The sequence below is a fragment of the Cordyceps fumosorosea genome, assembly GCF_001636725.1.
Source record: "Cordyceps fumosorosea ARSEF 2679 chromosome Unknown scaffold_15, whole genome shotgun sequence".
Lineage (NCBI taxonomy): Eukaryota > Fungi > Ascomycota > Sordariomycetes > Hypocreales > Cordycipitaceae > Cordyceps > Cordyceps fumosorosea.
The window spans coordinates 406,581-425,077 of record NW_017387315.1 but is presented as its reverse complement, the minus strand read 5'-3'; the positions used below and the strand labels follow the sequence as shown (position 1 = coordinate 425,077).

The 18,497-nt window shown below is 53.0% G+C and overlaps 6 protein-coding genes across 6 annotated transcripts; 4 read left to right on the top strand and 2 right to left on the bottom strand.

The window, feature by feature from the left end:
• Positions 1-528: 528 nt before the first annotated feature.
• ISF_06068 (WD repeat protein) lies at positions 529-2,793 on the bottom strand (the record flags this gene model as incomplete). The annotated part of the gene is made up of 5 exons (XM_018849672.1): positions 529-677; positions 780-1,905; positions 1,958-2,229; positions 2,347-2,547; positions 2,607-2,793. 5 exons carry the CDS (start codon positions 2,791-2,793, stop codon positions 529-531), a joined length of 1,935 nt encoding a protein of 644 aa, XP_018703170.1.
• Positions 2,794-6,067: 3,274 nt separating this feature from the next.
• Positions 6,068-7,698, top strand: ISF_06067 (putative protein family UPF0016; the record flags this gene model as incomplete). The annotated part of the gene is made up of 2 exons (XM_018849671.1): positions 6,068-6,685; positions 6,739-7,698. 2 exons carry the CDS (start codon positions 6,068-6,070, stop codon positions 7,696-7,698), a joined length of 1,578 nt encoding a protein of 525 aa, XP_018703169.1.
• Positions 7,699-11,580: 3,882 nt separating this feature from the next.
• Positions 11,581-11,949, top strand: ISF_06066 (hypothetical protein; the record flags this gene model as incomplete). Its single annotated transcript, XM_018849670.1, has 1 exon — positions 11,581-11,949. The coding sequence occupies one exon, from the start codon at positions 11,581-11,583 to the stop codon at positions 11,947-11,949; it is 369 nt and encodes a 122-aa protein (XP_018703168.1).
• Positions 11,950-12,530: 581 nt separating this feature from the next.
• Positions 12,531-13,190, bottom strand: ISF_06065 (Acyl-CoA N-acyltransferase; the record flags this gene model as incomplete). Its single annotated transcript, XM_018849669.1, has 1 exon — positions 12,531-13,190. One exon carries the CDS (start codon positions 13,188-13,190, stop codon positions 12,531-12,533), a length of 660 nt encoding a protein of 219 aa, XP_018703167.1.
• Positions 13,191-13,769: 579 nt separating this feature from the next.
• On the top strand, positions 13,770-14,702 carry ISF_06064 (DUF1115 domain protein; the record flags this gene model as incomplete). Its single annotated transcript, XM_018849668.1, has 1 exon — positions 13,770-14,702. The coding sequence occupies one exon, from the start codon at positions 13,770-13,772 to the stop codon at positions 14,700-14,702; it is 933 nt and encodes a 310-aa protein (XP_018703166.1).
• A 779-nt stretch (positions 14,703-15,481) lies between these two features.
• ISF_06063 (hypothetical protein) lies at positions 15,482-15,810 on the top strand (the record flags this gene model as incomplete). The annotated part of the gene is made up of 2 exons (XM_018849667.1): positions 15,482-15,612; positions 15,669-15,810. The coding sequence occupies 2 exons, from the start codon at positions 15,482-15,484 to the stop codon at positions 15,808-15,810; spliced, it is 273 nt and encodes a 90-aa protein (XP_018703165.1).
• Between the last annotated feature and the right edge of the window lie 2,687 nt (positions 15,811-18,497).

Below are 18,497 nucleotides of genomic sequence, written 5' to 3'. Positions count from 1 at the left end.
AACGCGGGCTCGATACAGGTATTGCGGTCAGATAGACCAGCCGATAAGAACAAGAGAAAAGAGAGAATATCAACGCCTCCCGTCAGACACCACCAATCTTGCTTGTTATATCGCTCCAGTTGGGCAGCGTGCGTCCTCAGTTTCGGTTGGGCCGTTACGGGTAGGAATTGTGTGTCGTGTTCCGGTCTGGTTGCGGTGCCGCGTCGTTGGAAGTCGGGCGCAGCCTGTCAGAGAGATATTTTTCGTCTGTCAAGGCCGTTTGTGTTTCAAGCTGATGCTTTGGTGTGCTCTGGAGTCAGTCTGTCACGCACTGCACTCGCGTTCTGATGAAAGTTGGAAGCTCCAGCAACGCTCTCAGGCTCGCTTTAGCTGGAGGACGAGCGCACGAGCCACCCGGGTGGAGCATCGATTATCCGTCAGCCCGGGTGCCTGCGACAGATTTCATCTTTTCTTTTACGGTGAAATTGAAGTTTACATTGATATACGCTGAAATACTCAAGAGGTTGACTAATAAACGTATTATACACTTCATTGCGATGGATAGAAGTTGGGATTATCTTTCAGCATATGATCAACGGATCGTCCCATCCCTGGCTCCCCTTCATCTTCATCCGCCTCGTTAAAGGAGTGTACTGTGCATGTACCGCGAGCCATGTTGTATCCGTTCCATGCTGATGCTACAAATTGTCAGTTCTTCTTCGAAAAAAAAAAAGAAAGAAAAAAGGAGCAAAAAGGAACGGGGTGGCGATTCAAAGAAAATCTAGTAGAGGTGTGCTTACCAACAATCACTGGAGCGTTTGGGTTCCAACTCGCGTCGCGCACGCATGTGTTCCAGCCGCTGGACTCATCGAAATACAGGCGTGTGTGACGGTCAAAACGTCGCGTGCCGGCTGTAGCCTGCTTCACATCTATGATTTGCGCAATGGTGGCGTCCATGTTGTAGACGTACACCTTTCCGTCGGCGCTGCCGGAATATACGTACCGGGAGTTGGTGGCCGACGGCGGCGAAAAGTGACATCGGATGAGCGTGCGCAGCACCTTATGACCGCGGAACGTCACCAGCGAGTTATCGTTGGGGTGGACGTCCCAGTCGTACTCGTCGTATATCTCGGTTCGGTAGTCAAAGCCGCTGGCGTTGGCTTGGTGTGCATACCGCACAGTTTCAAAGCGATGGGTGGATAGAGCCATCCTGAGGTCCCAAAGCTTCATGCTCTGATCCTTTCCGTTGCTAAGAATGTAGCGCCCGTCGCCTTTGCTGTCGATGTACGTTAAGCCTTCGATGTGGCCGACAAAGGCACCAACCTCGCGACCATCGCCCATGCTTCTCCTATCCCAGACTTTGATCGTAGCATCGTCTGATCCTGAGTAGAGAATATGCGGCGACATTTTGTCGGCGAAGCACACGGCATTAACGTCATCTTCGTGGCCCTCGATGTGATGTAGCACTTGTCGCGATTCAATGTCGTAGACAACCAACGAGTGCGCGTTGGTGCCAGCAACAAGCTCTCTACCGTCACCAGAAAAGCGGATAGACCAGATGCCGAACCCGCCACGATGAAAGCCCCAGCCATTTGCTCGCCGGATGCCGTCGGCCAGGTTGAGGGCATAAGGGTCGCCGCGATCGTTTGGATCTGTGGGAGCAATAGAGACAAGGCTATCGATAGATGTGTAGGCCAGCCACTTGTTGTCTGGGCTCAGCGAAGCATCGGTCAGCGTCCACTGGCCGCCAGGATAGCTGACCGTCTTGTAATGTTGCCACCTATACGGGTTCGAAGTGTCGTACATGCGAACCTTGAAGTCTTGGCACACGGAAAAGAAAAAGTTGCCATCGTCGGAAAATTGGCCCGAGTAGATAGGCTCGTCGTAATGTATAATCTGCTCAGCCTTGGTGGAGGGCACGAGCGACTGGCCGCTGTTAGTATTCCACTGAACAAGATCATCGGAGCAGCAATCTTACCTGTGCTATCAAGTCAGTATTGCGATTGCGCTGCCGTCTGTCACCAATACCAAGTTCTCTCTCGAGCATGCGTCTCGCCATCCTCTTTCTGGCACTGTGACGAATGGGCTCGTTGCTGGAGCCAAAGGCGCCGGAGTGCATCAGTTTTCTACCCTCGACGCTTGGTACTTTGGGGAAGCGGTTGGGGTCTTTTGTGGCGCGACGTCGGGACCTGCCCCAGCCGAATATCCGCTGCAGCTCATCGTCATTTTGCTCCTCTATAAAGCGGTGGCCTATTTGGGTGTTTGTAAGAAGCGCTAGGACTTGGGCTCTACTGACGAGGCCAGTTCTAGTATCTGCTCATGGCAGTCAGCTTTGGACCAGACGACATAGAAGCAACCGAGGCATACCTCGCAGCAGTGTTAGAAAGCGAAGGGCTGACTCGGTGGTTACCCCAGCCGGTAGATGCTGCGCGTCGTCCTCATCAAAGTCATCCCCGTCGTCTTCACCATCCTCGTCGTCGTCAGCCTCGTCACTTTCTTGGTCAATTTCAATCTCTTCATCATCATCGTTGCCAAAAGTGACTTGAAATTCGATATTTCTGGGTTCATCTGTTGAGCATATTGTGAGTATGCGATGCCGCCGGTGAGCTGCGTGTACAGTGGCATACCTTCCAAGTCGTCGTCATCATCGAGCTCATCCGGAGCATCCACGTAGTCGGCATCATCTTCATCGTCGTCGATACCCTCGTCGACAGTGAAGTACCAGTGGCTGCCTGCGTCGGACTCTGACTGGCTCCGATCCTCAGCAGACGTTTGCTGGTCGCGAGCCGGGTGCTCGTCGCCATGCGAGGCCATGGTGGTAGAGGTGCGGGTCGAGATTACAGGGGCCAGAAGGGGCTGTCAAGCTGAGATTTATATCGAGGATGCGAAAAGTGATGAATGATATGGGTCGTAGCTCACGTGCAACAATATGCGACGCTTAACCGTTGATGACGAACATCCGGCCGGCGGCAGGTCGGCTGTAGGACTGGCCTTATTACCAATTATCAATGCCGTGACGACATGCGGAGATAACGAGCCAAGCAGCTCCGAGCTAGTTCCAGGCCTTCTGGATCGTTTTAGGCATGGTCGGACAGTGGCTTCAGTGGGTACCTACAGTACTATGTATGGTTGTATGTACAGTACATTTATAGGTACATAGCTACAGTACATAAGTATGTGGAGCTGGAGCGCCAGCGTCTTTGAAGATGTTCAAAGGGCGTTTTATAAGTACAACAGTTTATACGTGAGACTGGATGCAAGTGTGAAAGTTTCACTTATTGGTTATATTTTAAGATGAATTTCCCTGTGAGCTATAATAGCTCTTGCTCTGCCATAATCGACGGGCAGTTTGCTCTGTAATAACCCTTGCCATCAATGTTGCCACTAAATTTGAACAGGTATTCAATTCTATCGACAGATATCTCTGCGAAACCAAAAAAATTTAATACTCAAGTACAAAAAGAATATTGCAAATATTGAACATTTACTTCCGCGTAGGCTTTGAGTGTAGAATCGAACTGGAGAGATGATTCCTCGGCATGCTCTGTTGTGAAACAGTCTACTCTCAGCCCTACCCTTTACTCAGTTGGGGAAAAAAGTTTGAACAGGGCTGGATTCCAGAAAGCAACCATCGCGACTTCCTCATCATCAGAGAATGCAGATTTGTTGTTCCTCATTTGCTGCAGCCAGCGTACGAGCCACCAGAGCCTAGTGGAGCAGAACTGAAGCAGCTGTTTTCAGGGCAGGCATGCGCAAGTCTTACTTCGAAGTATGGCTATGGTAACATATGATGTTGGCCTTCGAATTTTTGCAGTCTTGTGCTTCTTTTTAACATTGTCGTCACACCAATCGCTCATATTCACTTGTAAGCACGGTAGGGGGCCGATGTGTCTCTGGATAGCCTTGCTGGAGTTGAGGAGTTGCATTTTGTGTGTTGATACGCTGTTGTTCGTGATTCAGATACTCTGCAATGGCATATTACATAGCTACCGTCGCCTCTTTTTTTTTTTAAAAGGCCATCCTCGTCTCGTTACGTTGACTCCTTCACTTGCGGTCGCCCCAATCCTTCTTAGTCCACAAGTAACTGGCGACAACAAGTACGACTGGGACGTGCACCCCAGCGACAACTCGCTGGTGACGTTCCACGGTCACAAGCGGGGTTCAATGTTTCTCAATTTAGAAAGTCAACAATACGTCGCAGTGGGCTGCCTTTTGACTGAGAGGGTGTTCACCGCGATCTACGGACGTTCCTTGGGGCACCTTGGATGCTTGTCTATCCTGTATAGTTGTAGCGGAGGGCCATTCGGAGAAAAAAGAATCCTTGGCTTGTTTGCGTAAGAACACTTTTGCACCATATCGTTCTAGTCGATAATGATCCGCAACTACTTTTAGAGTCCTGGCCTGAGATGGGATATCATGAATGGGGCGGCGGGCACATAAAGCAATCCTACCCTTGACGAGATTGCTTTGGAACCCAATAAAATAAGGCGTATAGATCAGGTGGTAACGACCAGTAACTAGTTGAATTTGCTACTTTCGACGAATGGATACACATGCTGTCAATACTACGCATTCCCAGCGTTTGTAATAGAAATGCCCAGTTGAATGTCTGCTTTTTTCTTTTTTCGCGAATCGCGGCTCAACCACGTCTACATGCAAGGGCGGGAGTAGGAAAGGGATGGCCCCCTAGCACATTCAAGATGAACCCCCTGTCAGGCTGTCAGGCGATGCAGAAGAACCCACTTGCACGTTCTCTTGGGTCTGTGTACGGACTCAGTATGCACTGGATGCTAAATATATACGGATAGACACTGGCATGCTCATATCATGACGGTGAGCAGTCGTAATAAGCGGAGCAGCGGGCCGGGCGCCAGCCAGTCAACAAGGGGTGGTCCGGGGATAAAATCGTAGCAGGCTATGATTTCTTGGCTGAGATATCAATGCACTGGCTGACGGCATGACGCGGCCCAGGCAATCAATCTACTCGTATTCTGGATGATCGGGCTCATAGCGGGAGCGCCTTCCAGTAGCTAACGAACCGATACGTACGAATTACAATTAAGAAAAAAGGGAGAAAATGCAAATTTATTTCAAGCCATCGCGTGCCGTGTTTCACAAACATCTGTCTCTTGTGGTAAGGTAAGAAATAGTTGCCTCGAGGAAAAGGGGTTTCGTGCCACAAGCACCAGAGGGGGCGTGCTGGGGCTTAGCTCCTGCGGTGGAGGTGGACTTGCAGTTGATTATAGTGGGCTCTTGGTGGAATGGGGAGGCTGCGGCAGTGCAAACCGGCCTGGGGAGCCCCTGTTTACCTGTACCTGGCAACCTGGCAGTACCATGGTTAGCATATCCCCTGTAAATTTTGTTGATGCCAGGTACCTATTTTTACCTCCATAAGTGGTATCTCTGCTCGGCTCTGCAACATTTTTCTTTCCATTTTTTGTAGTTTTTTACTTGTATTTTTGACTTGTGTTCCAGCTTATGAGAGGTTTCTCCGTGTCGGCCCCTACCAAACCAAGCTGCCCTGAAGCCAGCCTGGAACACTCCAAAGACCCCCTTTTAACCTTTGCTGGTCACACATTCGATCGCCTCCCCACCCTAACCTCCCCTACCCACCAGTAGGAATCCTTCTCATCGTCCTAGCCAGCCTTCACACCAGTGGCCCAGAAAAATTCCCAATCCTCGATCCGTTTATCCCACGCGAGCTTTCTTTTGCCTACTTCATCCCTCCCTAACCTTTGCTGCATTCCATCGACTTCTCCTTTGATTTCGTCTCATTTTCCTTTCTCCCACCTCGCAGCGACTAGTCTTTCTTCGACATCGACTCTCCTTTGCATTGCTGCCTTTAACGTGCCATCCGGAGCGACTGCGCATTCACGCATACACGCGGCTCGAGACCAATTCAACCCGCAAACCGCGCCAACCCCCACCCCCCCTTTCCCCAAATCCGGAGGCGCTCGACCGTACAAAGGACGACGACACGATCGGCAGACTGTGATAGCCGCCATCATCTCCAGCCGACGTACGACACCGACGACCCTCATACGACCCCAACCCTCGAGCCCGCAGTTCGCGGCCAACACTCGACACGATGCGATTCCCTTCCAACTCGCCCTTTTTGCTTCTGATCCTTCCCGCGCTAGTCGGCGCTCTCAAAGACCCTGTAGCAGCTTCTGGGGCTGCCTCAATCGACAATACTGGTGCCATCGTTGCCAATGACGACATTACCGCGCCCAAAGGCCGTACCAGCCTACCCACCAAAGACGCTCCTGTTGATGGCCGTGATGGCAAGCCGCACCAGGGTCCTTTTGTCGAGACGGATGGCAAGTCGACCAAAGGAACCACGGACGGCAAATCAGTCGCTGCCCTAGAGAACATCAAGGGTAGACCCGATGACCCGACAATTGTTGATGGCAAAAAGATTCCTGAGACCAACGATGGCATCATGTTTGACAAGAACCGCCAAAAGGCCAAGGAGGGCACCACCGGTAACCAAGGGGGCGTCTCAGAAAAAGACAAGGCTCGCAAAGCCCAGGAGGGCAAGACGGGTGAAAAGCTCGTCACACAACCAGAACCTCCCAAGGAGAAGCTCCCTCTACCTCATAGCGAAGAAGAAAAGTTGAACGGCGGCAAGGAGAAGCCAAAGACCAAACCTCTGGACAAGGAAGCCATCAAGGACGGCGATAATGGCGGTTATGCTGGACTCGATGTAAGACTTTGCCCCAAAAGCAATCCCCTACCTCATTGCTAATGTGCCTTTAGAAACCCGACGATCTTGGCGAAAAGACACGCGAGCAACCACCGGTGCCGCAGTCTGTTGATAAGGACCATCTCGAAATCCACAACCCCAAGACGACGACCACCAACCCATCATCTAAAACACCTCTTGCCGACGTCGACGAGGGGATCATTCAGCCCTTCCACTCCTTCGTTTTGTCTCTCACCATGATTCTCGTATCTGAAGTTGGTGACAAGACCTTTCTGGTCGCAGCCTTAATGGCGATGAAGCATGACAGACTCGTCGTCTTCTCTGCCGCGTTTGGTGCTCTGCTGGTCATGACCGTCCTCTCCGCGGTTCTCGGCCACGCTGTGCCTACTCTGATCCCCAAGCGCCTCACCAGTCTGCTTGCCGCGGGGCTTTTCTTCGTTTTTGGTGCGAAGCTGTTGCGCGAGGGCATGCAGATGGATCCACACGAAGGCGTCGGTGCCGAGATGCGCGAGGTCGAGCAAGAACTAGCGGAAAAAGAGAAGGAGTTTGGCCGTGACCACAACGGTTCTATGTCGGCAGACGCCCTTGAGATGGGCTTGAATGGCCGGGGGTCACGATCTAAGAGCCGGCTCGGTTCTCCTCCGCGCTCTCCATCGCAGTCGCCATCCCGCCATCCTTCTAGAAAAGCCGGGCCTCTGGGCGGCTTCCTGTATGGGGCCAGCAACCTCTGCAGCCTGCTCATCAGTCCCATCTGGGTGCAGACCTTCATCATGACTTTCCTCGGCGAATGGGGCGACCGAAGTCAGATTGCGACCATTGCCATGGCTGCTGGCCAGGACTACTGGTGGGTGACTTTGGGTGCTGCCGTTGGCCATGCCATCTGCACCGGCGTTGCCGTTATTGGAGGGCGAGCCATTGCTGGCCGTGTCAGCCTGAAGGTTGTGACTGTTGGCGGTGCAGTCGCTTTCCTGGCCTTTGGTCTGATCTACTTTGTCGAATCATTTTACGCCTAAATCGCATCGTCTCACATGAGACCGCTTCTGACCTGCCCTCGACTACTCTCCGAGACCATTCCTTTCTCGATCTTCTATCACTTACGCATTTTAAAACGCCAACATGCACGTCTTTTATTTTTTCGAAGCTTCACTTATTACTCCTGGATGGAGACTTATACACCTATTTTGTAATTAACCGTTGTATTACGGCGGAAGTGGAATGGATGACCTGCTCAAGAACAGGTCGAGCCGAAATTTTTGAGGCATCGTCCAGGATCACGATTTTGTTTTGTCGACGAGCTGTATTATGGGACCTGCAGTACCAGCAGCAACAGCAGCAGCAGGAAACAAGGTAAAACTGGAAGAAAAGCACTTACTGCAAACGACTTGATTTCTTGCAATTGTATTTATTCGAACTTGTGGGCCATGTACAGCATGAAAAGCGGAGTTTTTGTTGTTGTTTTTTGCGCTCAAGAAGGCTTTTTCACTCTTTTTCGTTTCCCTTTGCTCGTTTTTTTGCACTTGCCACTTGCTTCATTTGTATTTATCAGTGGGTCTCCTATTTTCCTCTTTTTGGAGAGTGGCGAGATGACTGGACGTTTCTTAGGTTGGAGCTTGGTAAAGATAGATAGGGTTGCTACTTAATCTACAGACTTGATATTCAACTCTTGCCAGCATCAGCGACATACACGGACAAATACACAGACACATATCCACGCATATGAAGACAAGAAGGTATGTCATGCACTACCGTGGAGCGGCTGTCTCCGGCCGAGTGACGCATCGGCGCGGAGCCGCCGCTAAAAAGCCCGGTTTGCGCGGACCGAGTCGCGTGCTCGCAACTCTTTATCGTCTCTAGCCTCTCGGTTAATTTACCTATTTTAAGGTAGTAGGAGTCATTCATCACACGCGTCGCCTTATTGCGTGGCGGCGCGAGGGGGCGTAGGTGACGCCCGCAGGCACAAGCGCTGACACTGCATGGTAGCGGTTGCTTTCTCCCCTCTTTACAGGTTTTTCAGCCACTGACACATGCAGGCTAAGATATCTCTACTCTTGGGGCGCAATCTTTCTGATTCACGCCCTGAAATTTGGTTTCTTAGGGTTGAGATGCCTTTTCGGTTTACATGGCTTCTTCCCACGCTCACTCCGAAAGAGGTCGAGGAGAAGAGTCGGTGTAACCAGAGGCAGGGGGCTTCCCTCCTCGCTTTGCATCCTCGATTTGGCGCGAAGGATCAAATGGTTTGCAGTGGGAGCAACCGCAAGGGGCGGCTTGGTGTGGCAGCCACCAGGCAACGCAAGCAAGCTGCATGCCGTGCGCCCAATCGAAAGGACAGGGCGCTATCGGCAGCAGCACCCACCGGGGGCCAGTCATTATAGATACCGAGAGCCAGGAAAACACGCGTGAGATCAGCGACACGGATATGTACCAGCTGATCTGCATAAGGGGTAGCCCTTCCTCCTCGTCCATGTGGCTTGCCATTGGTTTAACGGCGGGGGGTTCTGCAAGTTGTTCTCCAGGACGAGGAAGGCAAGTAGTCACAGTTGCACTTAGCACGGAAAAAAGAACAGAATCACAGCAGCAGGAGCAAGCACAACAACTGAAAAGAAATCTACGAGAAAAAACAAAGATCATTTGTGGTTGGCGAAAGGGTTCAAAGAGGAGGGTACACAGACACACGGCCGGATCGTGCCCGACATGTCATCGCACTGGGGCGGATCGACGGACGCCTCGTGTAGTTGAGGCTTGCCTCCGCCAACTTGCATCGGTCACGCCGTGTAAGTAGAAAAGAGAGAAGGGGGAGGGAGAAAGAGTGACTCGGCACGACAGTTTAGGTATAACGCCCATCAGGTATTGAATGACGGGAAAGGAGCTCGGTTCTGAGTGATTCTATAATTAGTGTTGAGCATGGAGAGGGATTTTTGCGGTTGTTACGTTGTAACAGCTGACTTGCATGTCTGTCTCACTAATAATGGTCGATAGATTACTCGGACCGCGAAGTACAAGAAGCCGCGACACACATTAACATGTGAAGAGCAGGCAGTAACGCACAAGCCTCCCCTCCCTCTCCTCTGCCCTTCGATGACGGGCGTGGTGTGGGAGGAGCCATCTATCTTGATCAAACAAGACGTCAGTTCTTCTTTGTCGAGCTTTGATTGCCTAGGTTAGTGCCAACGTGTTTTCCCAGGCCGTACAGGGAGACAAATGCGGGATACTGATCCGCAAATACATCGAAAGTAGGCCCGAGGAGAGCAGTACTTCTCCACCGGCCATGCGCAAGGTTTCACCATAAACTAACTATTATCAGATGATAGGCTTTGAATAGCGTTGCGGCCGTTTGGAGATGGTCACGTCTTCTCCTCCACAGAGAAGCGGTTGTGCGGGCGCTGCCGGCGGAGCGACGAGGAGGAGGAGGAGGAGGAGGAGGAGGAGGAGCAGAATAGAGTTGGCAGGCACTTTAGGAACTCCGCTCCGTCCCTCCGCCCGTCCATCTGCAAGGCCCGACCCATCTTGGTTTTACTTCTTACTGACTAAAGTAGGTTCTTTTTGAGAAAAAATTGGGCTTTCTTGCTGATCGGTGGACCAGCGAGAGCCGAGAGCGCACAAGGCCCAGGCTTGTTCGGAGTCTTGGCAAGTGGCTTACAGGCAACAACTGCAAGGGCATTTTGCTTTGCTTCACAGACATTGGGAAATTATTATACCCGGGGCGCGGCGGCGTCTCAGCCTCGCTTCCGGCTTCCAATCAGAAAGCGTCAATGCTTGAAACTAATGCTCTCAACCCCAGGTCTCACCCAAACAGCGTCGGCTCCGAATGACGAGGTACCCGGCAGCTCTCAACCTCTCACATCACAGCATCACCGCTACCACCCACCGCACACGCGAGAGTGTCTTGCGGCCGCAGAGGAAGACGGAAAAAGCTAAAGCTCTAAACCTTGCATCTGCGCAGGCCCCTCGGAAGCAATGGCAGGTTACCTCAAAGATTGGGGCTAGTCCTTGGCTCAAGACGGCCGGATCATAAGTGAAGCCGGCCGAGCCCTCTGATATCGCGTCACCTTCTTCTGCCTCGCGGAGGGTGTCCGAAGCTTTCTTTGGCCCCTCGCTAGTTAGCCAGATATACAGGCAAGCAGAGAGCAGGATGGGGGTCATATTTGCTCTCGCCCTCCACGCGCCACCCACCCCTCCTCGTCCGGTTGTTACTGTCGCACCTGGCCTATCAGATCACGGACACACCACTCCGAAAGCCATCACACGAATTGGTGCTGCGCTGGAGTAGAAGGTGTGCTACTTTGCCCGCCGTCATTTGATCCCAACTGTTTATCACGAGCTGCAAAAACGACAGGGCTCGCTTGCGTGCACTGCCGCCGCCTGCCTCCAAGTGGCACGGCGGCTCTGCGGATGCGAGGAAGGCAGCAGACAGAACAATCTCGGTTGTTGTACCGGTACAACTGGACCCATAGATCAGGTCTTTTTGTGAGTCCAAAGATCCCTGTACGCTTTTCTTCTAACTAGGGGAAGCGTTAAGACGCCCGGTTCCCGTCGGTGGCGCGGGCAGCTGGCCGCAATAGGTTTGTTGGAAACCCCCCAAGGGCAGAAGACGTTACTTGTCATGTTCCTCGGCGCAGTCTGTGCTACCGAAGGAAAACCGAGAACCTTGGCGTGGCATTGTTTCAATTTTGTTTCCTTTCCTTTTTATTATTTTTTCTATTTTTATTAATTTTTGTGTTTCCTCGGGTTCCAACCCCTGGCCAGCGTTGACATGGCTTCTAGTATATAACACTCCAACATTGCCTCGCCTCGCTGCCAACATTCGTCCCATCTTGTGGTCCCTTCAATCCTCCACAGAGACCTGTTTCTTGAAATCACATCATCGCAGCGACGAATCCCTCCCAGCCACAGTTATCATGCCCCTCTACACTTCCCCCCCCCCCGAACGAGATTTGCTGACCAGAAGACTCAGGAACGAAAGACAGCGCGCTCGCAACCGACCTCGGTCGTCGTCCGCATCGCAACGCACCGAGACCGTCGTCGAGTGCACCATCATCACCGTGATCCTGCGACGTCCCAGCCAGCAGTACGGCACCACCCAGGCCCCGACGCGAGCTCCAGGCTCGCCGCCTTCTTACGAGGACGTCTTCCAGTGGGAGGCGGAGACGAGTGTCGCCGAAAACAGGCCGCAGCAGCAGCAGCAGCAGCAGCAGAGGGAGACGAATGCAACGCCGCGACGAGGGGCGGCGACGGCGACGCTTCCCATCCACATTAAGAAGGCGTAAAAAGGTTGTGTCATGTTGACCATTTGGAGGAAGCCAATTTTTGTTGAGAAAGAGTCTTCTTTGTGTAATATTGGGTGGTATTTTTGGCTTCTTCTTCGTATCTGGGTCACAAAACCGTGTTGCTTAATATCTTAGACTGAATCAGTTGCTCCCGCAGAGCGCATCACACGCCCGACGCCGCCAGCTTTGTGACGACTACAATGGCCGTATTTTCTCATCATTCGTACGATGGTAATTTGCACTGAAATGAAATGCACCAATCATGACGCAGAGTGCCCGAGTAGCCTGGTATTAGACACCGCCTACTACCCTGAGGCTGCACATTGGCCAATTTATCACAGTAGCAGCTGCCACCCTCCATCTGAGCCCATGTCTCTTCTCATGTTTCACGGGAGGTTGTCATTTACGATATGTTTCCTCGTCATTAGATCGGTTTGGGAGAGCCGTGTGCCTACGTTTTATTTTTAACAGACTTGATCAAGAAAAAGACGAAAGAAGCAAGGAAGCCCTGCAAGGCGTCTAGCACATGCTCATCTCTCACTACACACCGATTGCCTCTCTCCTTTCTTTCCTTTCCTTCTTCACTTTCTCCCCCGCAAGAGCGCCCACTCGTCCTCGGTGATGCCAAACGCAATCTCGTCGTGCCAGCCGTGGTTGAAGAAGATCCTCTCCTTGTGTCTGCCCTCCACGCGGAACCCGACCTTCTTATACATGCCGATCGCGCGCTGGTTGAACGCCGCCGCGGTCAGCGAGACGGTGTGCAGGCCGGCGTGCGCAAAGGCCCAGTCGAGCAGCCAGCCCATGGCCTCGGCGCCGTAGCCGCGGCCCTGCCACTGGCGGGCGAGCGTGATGCCGACGCTGGCGGTGCGGTGGTGGGCGGTGCGCGCGGAGAGGCCGCCCCAGCCGAGCGTCATGTTGCCGACGATGACCGGCTTGTCGGAGGAAGCGGCCTCGGGCTCGGTGGGGAGGAGGGCGACGGCGACGCCGAGTTGGGCCTGGGAGATGGCGCCGATGGCGAAGTCGAGGTCGGGCCCGCCGACGGGTTGGAGGGCGGCGCTGGAGGCGAGCGCGGTGACGACGGGGTCCTGCTGCAGCACGGCGAGGGCCTTGCGGACGTGCATGTCGCCGGGCTCGATCCGGATCATCCGGAGACGCTGGGTCTGCCAGGCGTTGACGATGTCATCGGTGGTGTAGTCGATGTTGTAGGTGGTGGAGGTGTCAATGATTGGTTCGTTGGCCATGGTGAGGGCTGAGTTCTATATCTAGACGAAAAATGAAGTTGTCGTTTTGTTACAGAATCTGGTAGTTGTCGGGGTTCTTGTGAGAGCTTCAGGAGCACAGCCGGTCAGTCGCGGGTTATACATGGTTAACAAAGAACAACCACAACTTCCTTCTCCGCATCGTGGTACATCGTGGGTTGTTTCTTGGAGAAACCAAACCCACTTTGGAAACGGCTTTTTATTACCGTTACTGGGGGGGGGGACGCGAATCTAGAACGTGGTCCAGCCAGCCTTGCTGGCGGCTGAGTTGTTAGGGGTCGTGTCAAGCAACCTTAAAATTCAACCCTTCAACGCTGTAGACGAAAAGAATAGCATTTTGGGCATATCGCCAAGCAATACTTTACAAACTCACGATGCCCAAAGTATTGTTCTCGCCGTCGATCATGGTGGCGTCGCATTGTCACGACATAGCGCCGCGCCACGGCTAAAATGGGGCGGCAAATTTATCCTCTCACAACTCATCACCAGGTCCTGCATCCGACAGCGTTTGCTAGTTCTACCATACAGATACAGGCGCTATTATTCACAAGCGCCAATGCCATGGAGGGCGGCGATACGAGGGGTGCGATGCTATCGCGGGAGTTGCTCGAGGCTCAGCTGGGACAGATTGACCTTCTAACGGCCATGTACCCTATAGACGGCAGTGTGGTGTTGAGCGACTCCTCAGCAGCCTCCCTTCGAGTCCTGCGAGAGGCTCTAGACGAGGACTCTACATCGCCTGTACCGGCGGACCTTGGCGATATCGACCTGCAGCTACAGTTGGAGATCCCTTCTGAAGACAACGGCGACTTTCTCCGGACGGTGCAACTCAGCATCACAGTTCCATTGCACTACGGGCAAGTCGCGACTGAAGAAACGCCTCCAGCTCGGATACGGCTACAACAGCCGTCCTGGATGAGCAAAGCCGAGGCCACCAACTTGATGGCCGAGCTGCCCAAAGACGACAACGACGACCTCTTTGCGACCATTGAAGCCATCACAACCGCCGCCTCTCTACACCACTCGCGCGCCGAGGAAGCAGCCGCCGCCGCCGCCGCCGCCATCCCAACACACGCCGCCGCCGACGACGTCGAGGACCTGACGCGCGTGTGGTTCTACTTCCCGTCCATCAGCACGCGCTCCAAGCGCGACGACCTCGTGCGGCACGCGCCCACCCACGGGCTCACCGGCTTCCTGCTGGCCGGCAAGCCGGGCCTGCTGTGCGTCGAGGGCTCCGCGCGCGCCGTCGACGCGTACATGCGCGTCATCAAAACGGAGAGCTGGGGCGACATCCCCGCGCACCACAAGAAGGTGACGGAGCGGTACCGGGAGCGCCTCGGCGGCCCGGCGGCGCGGGCGTTCGCGGAGATGCGCGAGATCACGGGCGAGATGGAGCGCCGCGGGGAGCGCGCCAACAGGAACGACATGAGGGCGCTGGAGGCGTGGCTGGGCGAAAGGGGGCTGGGGGAGGCCTTTGCCAAGGTCCTCATCTGAGGGGAAGAGGGAGGAAGGCTTGCCTCTCGAGTTTGGCGAGGGATGAGGTCGGGGGAGAGGACAGATCGAGATCGGGCAGCAATCGGAGAGACACGAAGTCTTAGAATCAGCTGATTTTTTTTTTGTTTACCTTCTCGAACGACGCCCGCAAGAACCGAGTCAGGATCAGGCATGTCTTACATTTCGGGGGGCGTGGCGGGCGAGAGGTCATTTCCGCTCCGCGCCGTCGCTTTGTGGCTTGCCTGCGGGCGTCAAGGGAGAAACTTTGCCTCCTGCCCGCTCATTGCAACTGTTCAGTCATGCTCATATTTGTCCGGTCTATGAAGGATGACAGAGCTGGCCAAGCCTGGGCAAAAGTCCCACGGGGATGGTTTCGGCTCGCTTCTACGCAATCAAAGCAAAACGGCGGTCGCTGATCGTCGATTCGATCGGGGAGAATTTTAATGGGAATGAAGGAGAGATCGGGCTTTTTGGCTCGTCTCGCCCACGTGTTGATCCTGGTCAATCATGCCTGAGTGTGCAATAATAAGCGAATATGCAGATCGGGACGTTGCAGCAGTAGGTATAAGCGAGAATTTATTGTGGAATAGCAAGGACTAGCCAGCATAGGTTATGGATGTATACCAGAAGCTTCTGGTTACATGGCTGAACGTCACCATGAGGCAAATGAGGCGTCACTAATGTAGTTGCCAAAACACTGTTTAAAAGGCTGGCCGCCGCCGCTCATTTCACACCGACATGTACAGAAAAAAACACATACAACCACACAGAGATCAAAAATGCTGTCCGCAAAGTATCTCGGCGCCGTCGCCGCCCGCTCCGGACCTCGCACAGTCCCGCGCGCTTCGGCGCGAAAGATTTCGACTGACTCGGGCGGCCCGATGAAGCCTCTTGGGTCAGGACCGAAGCTGTATGATGGAAGCAAAGCGCGTTTTCTGCCATGGCTTACTGACACAATCACATCAGGCCGGGGTGGCAAATAGCCGCCATTGCGGGCATCGGAGTCGCTGCCTTTTATGCCATGTTCCTTGCGACGCCGGAAAAGGTGGGCAAGTCGTCGGTGCCTACCAACCAGACCAAGAACCCATCGTCATCGAGGAGGGACTGAAATGATGATTCTTTTCTGACATCTTTCTTTTCCTTATTCTCTTATTTTTGCAAAGAAAAAACCCCTTCAGTGTTTCTGCGGGGGGGGGGGGGGTAAAGGTGGTCATCGCGCGTACGTCATAGTGACGGAGTGTTGTTAGTTGAAAAATGCTGAGCCACTGGCCGTGGCGTCCAGTCTTCTTTTGCACATTAGTTGTTCGAGTTATCTCCTTCAGTGTATGTATAAGATTGATACTTGAAAATACTCGGTGGGCTTGGCCTATTTAACTAGAGGCTGCGGACAGAATAGTCCGTGTGTGTATAGCTGTTGAGCCGGGCGTCGCAAAGTCCACAGTGGGCTTTGATAACTAGTGCGTTGGAGCAAAGGATGAAAAAAAGGGGAGGATTTTATAGCTAATCTTGACCTCTTGCGATACGAGTTCAGCAGAATTTGCGGCGAGTTTGAGCTGGGCAAGCTGCAGTTTTCCGTGGCGTTGTTCATTGCCGACTTGGACTATCCTCTGATTGCTGGCTGCATGCCAACGTCGTGCTGTCCTAGACTATGCCCTCTCGTTTTTCTTCCCTTTTCGTCTTTTTCGAAAGTAAGCAAATGGACTTCGAGGGCTTTTCGGACTCATCCCTCGCGGTCCTTCACTGCTAGATTGCTCTTCTACTTCTATGGACCAACGCGACGCCGCACCAATGGGCACTACCAGAATCGCGGCCTGATCCCTCAAAACCTCGGCGATGAAAAAAGTTTTCACACCGAGAAGGTTATTAGATGCTGTGTTACCATGGCTGTGCTCTTTATACCGAGGACTGAGACATATGTACGGTCATCGCCGTTCTGACTTTGTATGTCGTGGGTCGTCGGAATCACGTCAAAGGTCGGCCGACTCTCCGCCCTGCGTCTCGCGAGAATCTTCATTGTGACAGCGGCCTGCGCGTGGGGGGCCGTTGTGCTCTCGTGAGTAAAGATGGAGGGGTAAGTTGGTCGCGGCAACTGTTCCGCTTGGTCCCCCTCGCATGTCGTAATCGATTTCTTTGTTCGAGGGAAGCGCGCCCGCTTCAGGGACCACCGCGCCGTTGAGCTAGTGATGGCGATCTCGAGATTTTTACCTGATTGATTGTCTTGAAAGCTCCGAGTTTCTCCTTCTACGGACAGAAAGAGGACAACTGGCTTGTCCTCCCCGCTCCTGGACGAACCCTGCAGAGTGCTTTCTTGCAGATCCTGATCAGGCATTGGGGCATATCCAACCAGGATGCTGTGTTTTTTTTTTTGGCATTTTTCGACCTGAAACAGGTTTCTGACCTTGAATGTGGCTTCATGACAACATTCAAAGCTTCAAGGTTGAGCTTTTCGGCGTCGCCGTGTCCAGTACCCGTCATACCTCTTCGACTAGACCAGTTCAAAGATCTTTCAAGTGCGCCCGCTAACTGGAAACCATTAGTAGAACAACATCGGACCGACGAACCGTGAGCTTTTCATTCCGAAGCCAGTTGCCACGGTCATATTTTCAGATCCGTATGTAGGGCTTTCTTCGGCTTCGCCTGTCGGCGACCAGGGACGAGTCATGTTGCCAAGTGAATACGTATACACTATGTGATAAGCGTGTAATAGTGCATTTTTCTGACCATTGCATTGTCCGCGCATTGGATTGTAGTACAGGCCTCGTCTTTACTTTTCAGCAATCTCACGGCCCGGAGAGTGAGTACTCTAACAAGTCGGACCGATTGATGAGCAACTCCAGATAGCGCGACGAGATCAACTGAACCCGGAGATAGCAGAGAATGACGATGAGAAGAATGAATATGAAAACCAATCATCAAGCCAATTCCCTTGCATTCCCACAGGCTCAGACTAGTTGGAGTTGAGTGCCGCTGGGTACCACCCTCCACAGGGCGTCACACTGAGCGACTAATTACTTCGCACCATGGCAAATGAGCAGCCTAGGAGTTGTTCTCTGAGCGTTCTTCGAGGTGTCAGTCTCTGGAACTGGTTCTCTGATCGGCGTCACCCTCATCAGCTGAACCGGACTTTGGCCACCCTCGGTATCCCACTGAAATCCACTAACTACAGCAAAAAAAGGACTACAGGGTTGGGGTGCATTAAGTGTACTGGTACTCGTACGACTGCAAAACGGGGGGGTATAGACTCAGTAAATCACCAGTCGGAGGAAATGTGCCGGCTCAAAAAGGTACTTGACTTGATCTTGCGGGCGAGTCTGAGACACCGCGTGAGGTTGCAATCATCTCTTTGTTCTCATCTCAAGACGAGCCACTCACCGTTGACGAAAAGAACTTTGAGGTGGATAAACCGTTGGGTAGAACGGCTTGGCTTGCCGTTTAATCTGTAGCGGCACTAGTGCTTCATTCCGATGGGCGATAACTAACTCGATGGGACGCGCTTCGCTTGAGTAGTCTCTCTCTCTCTCTCTCTCTCCCTCTCCCGACCGCCACTTATTACCGTCCAGCATAAGGGGGGGGGGGGGGGGGGCTCAACACTGAACGGTCACTTGTGTGGCCGATATGATGCGTCCCGGTACCGAGACAGGAAAAAGTGTCATTCAACAGATATAAACCGCATGTTTTGCTTTTTTTGAAATAGGAAAATTGGCAACCGTAGCGATTTCTTTGTCAGTTCCCATGTCAAAGTCCCGAACCCAGGACGCGCAAACCCTAGCCAATGATGAGGCAAGGAGCTTGCTC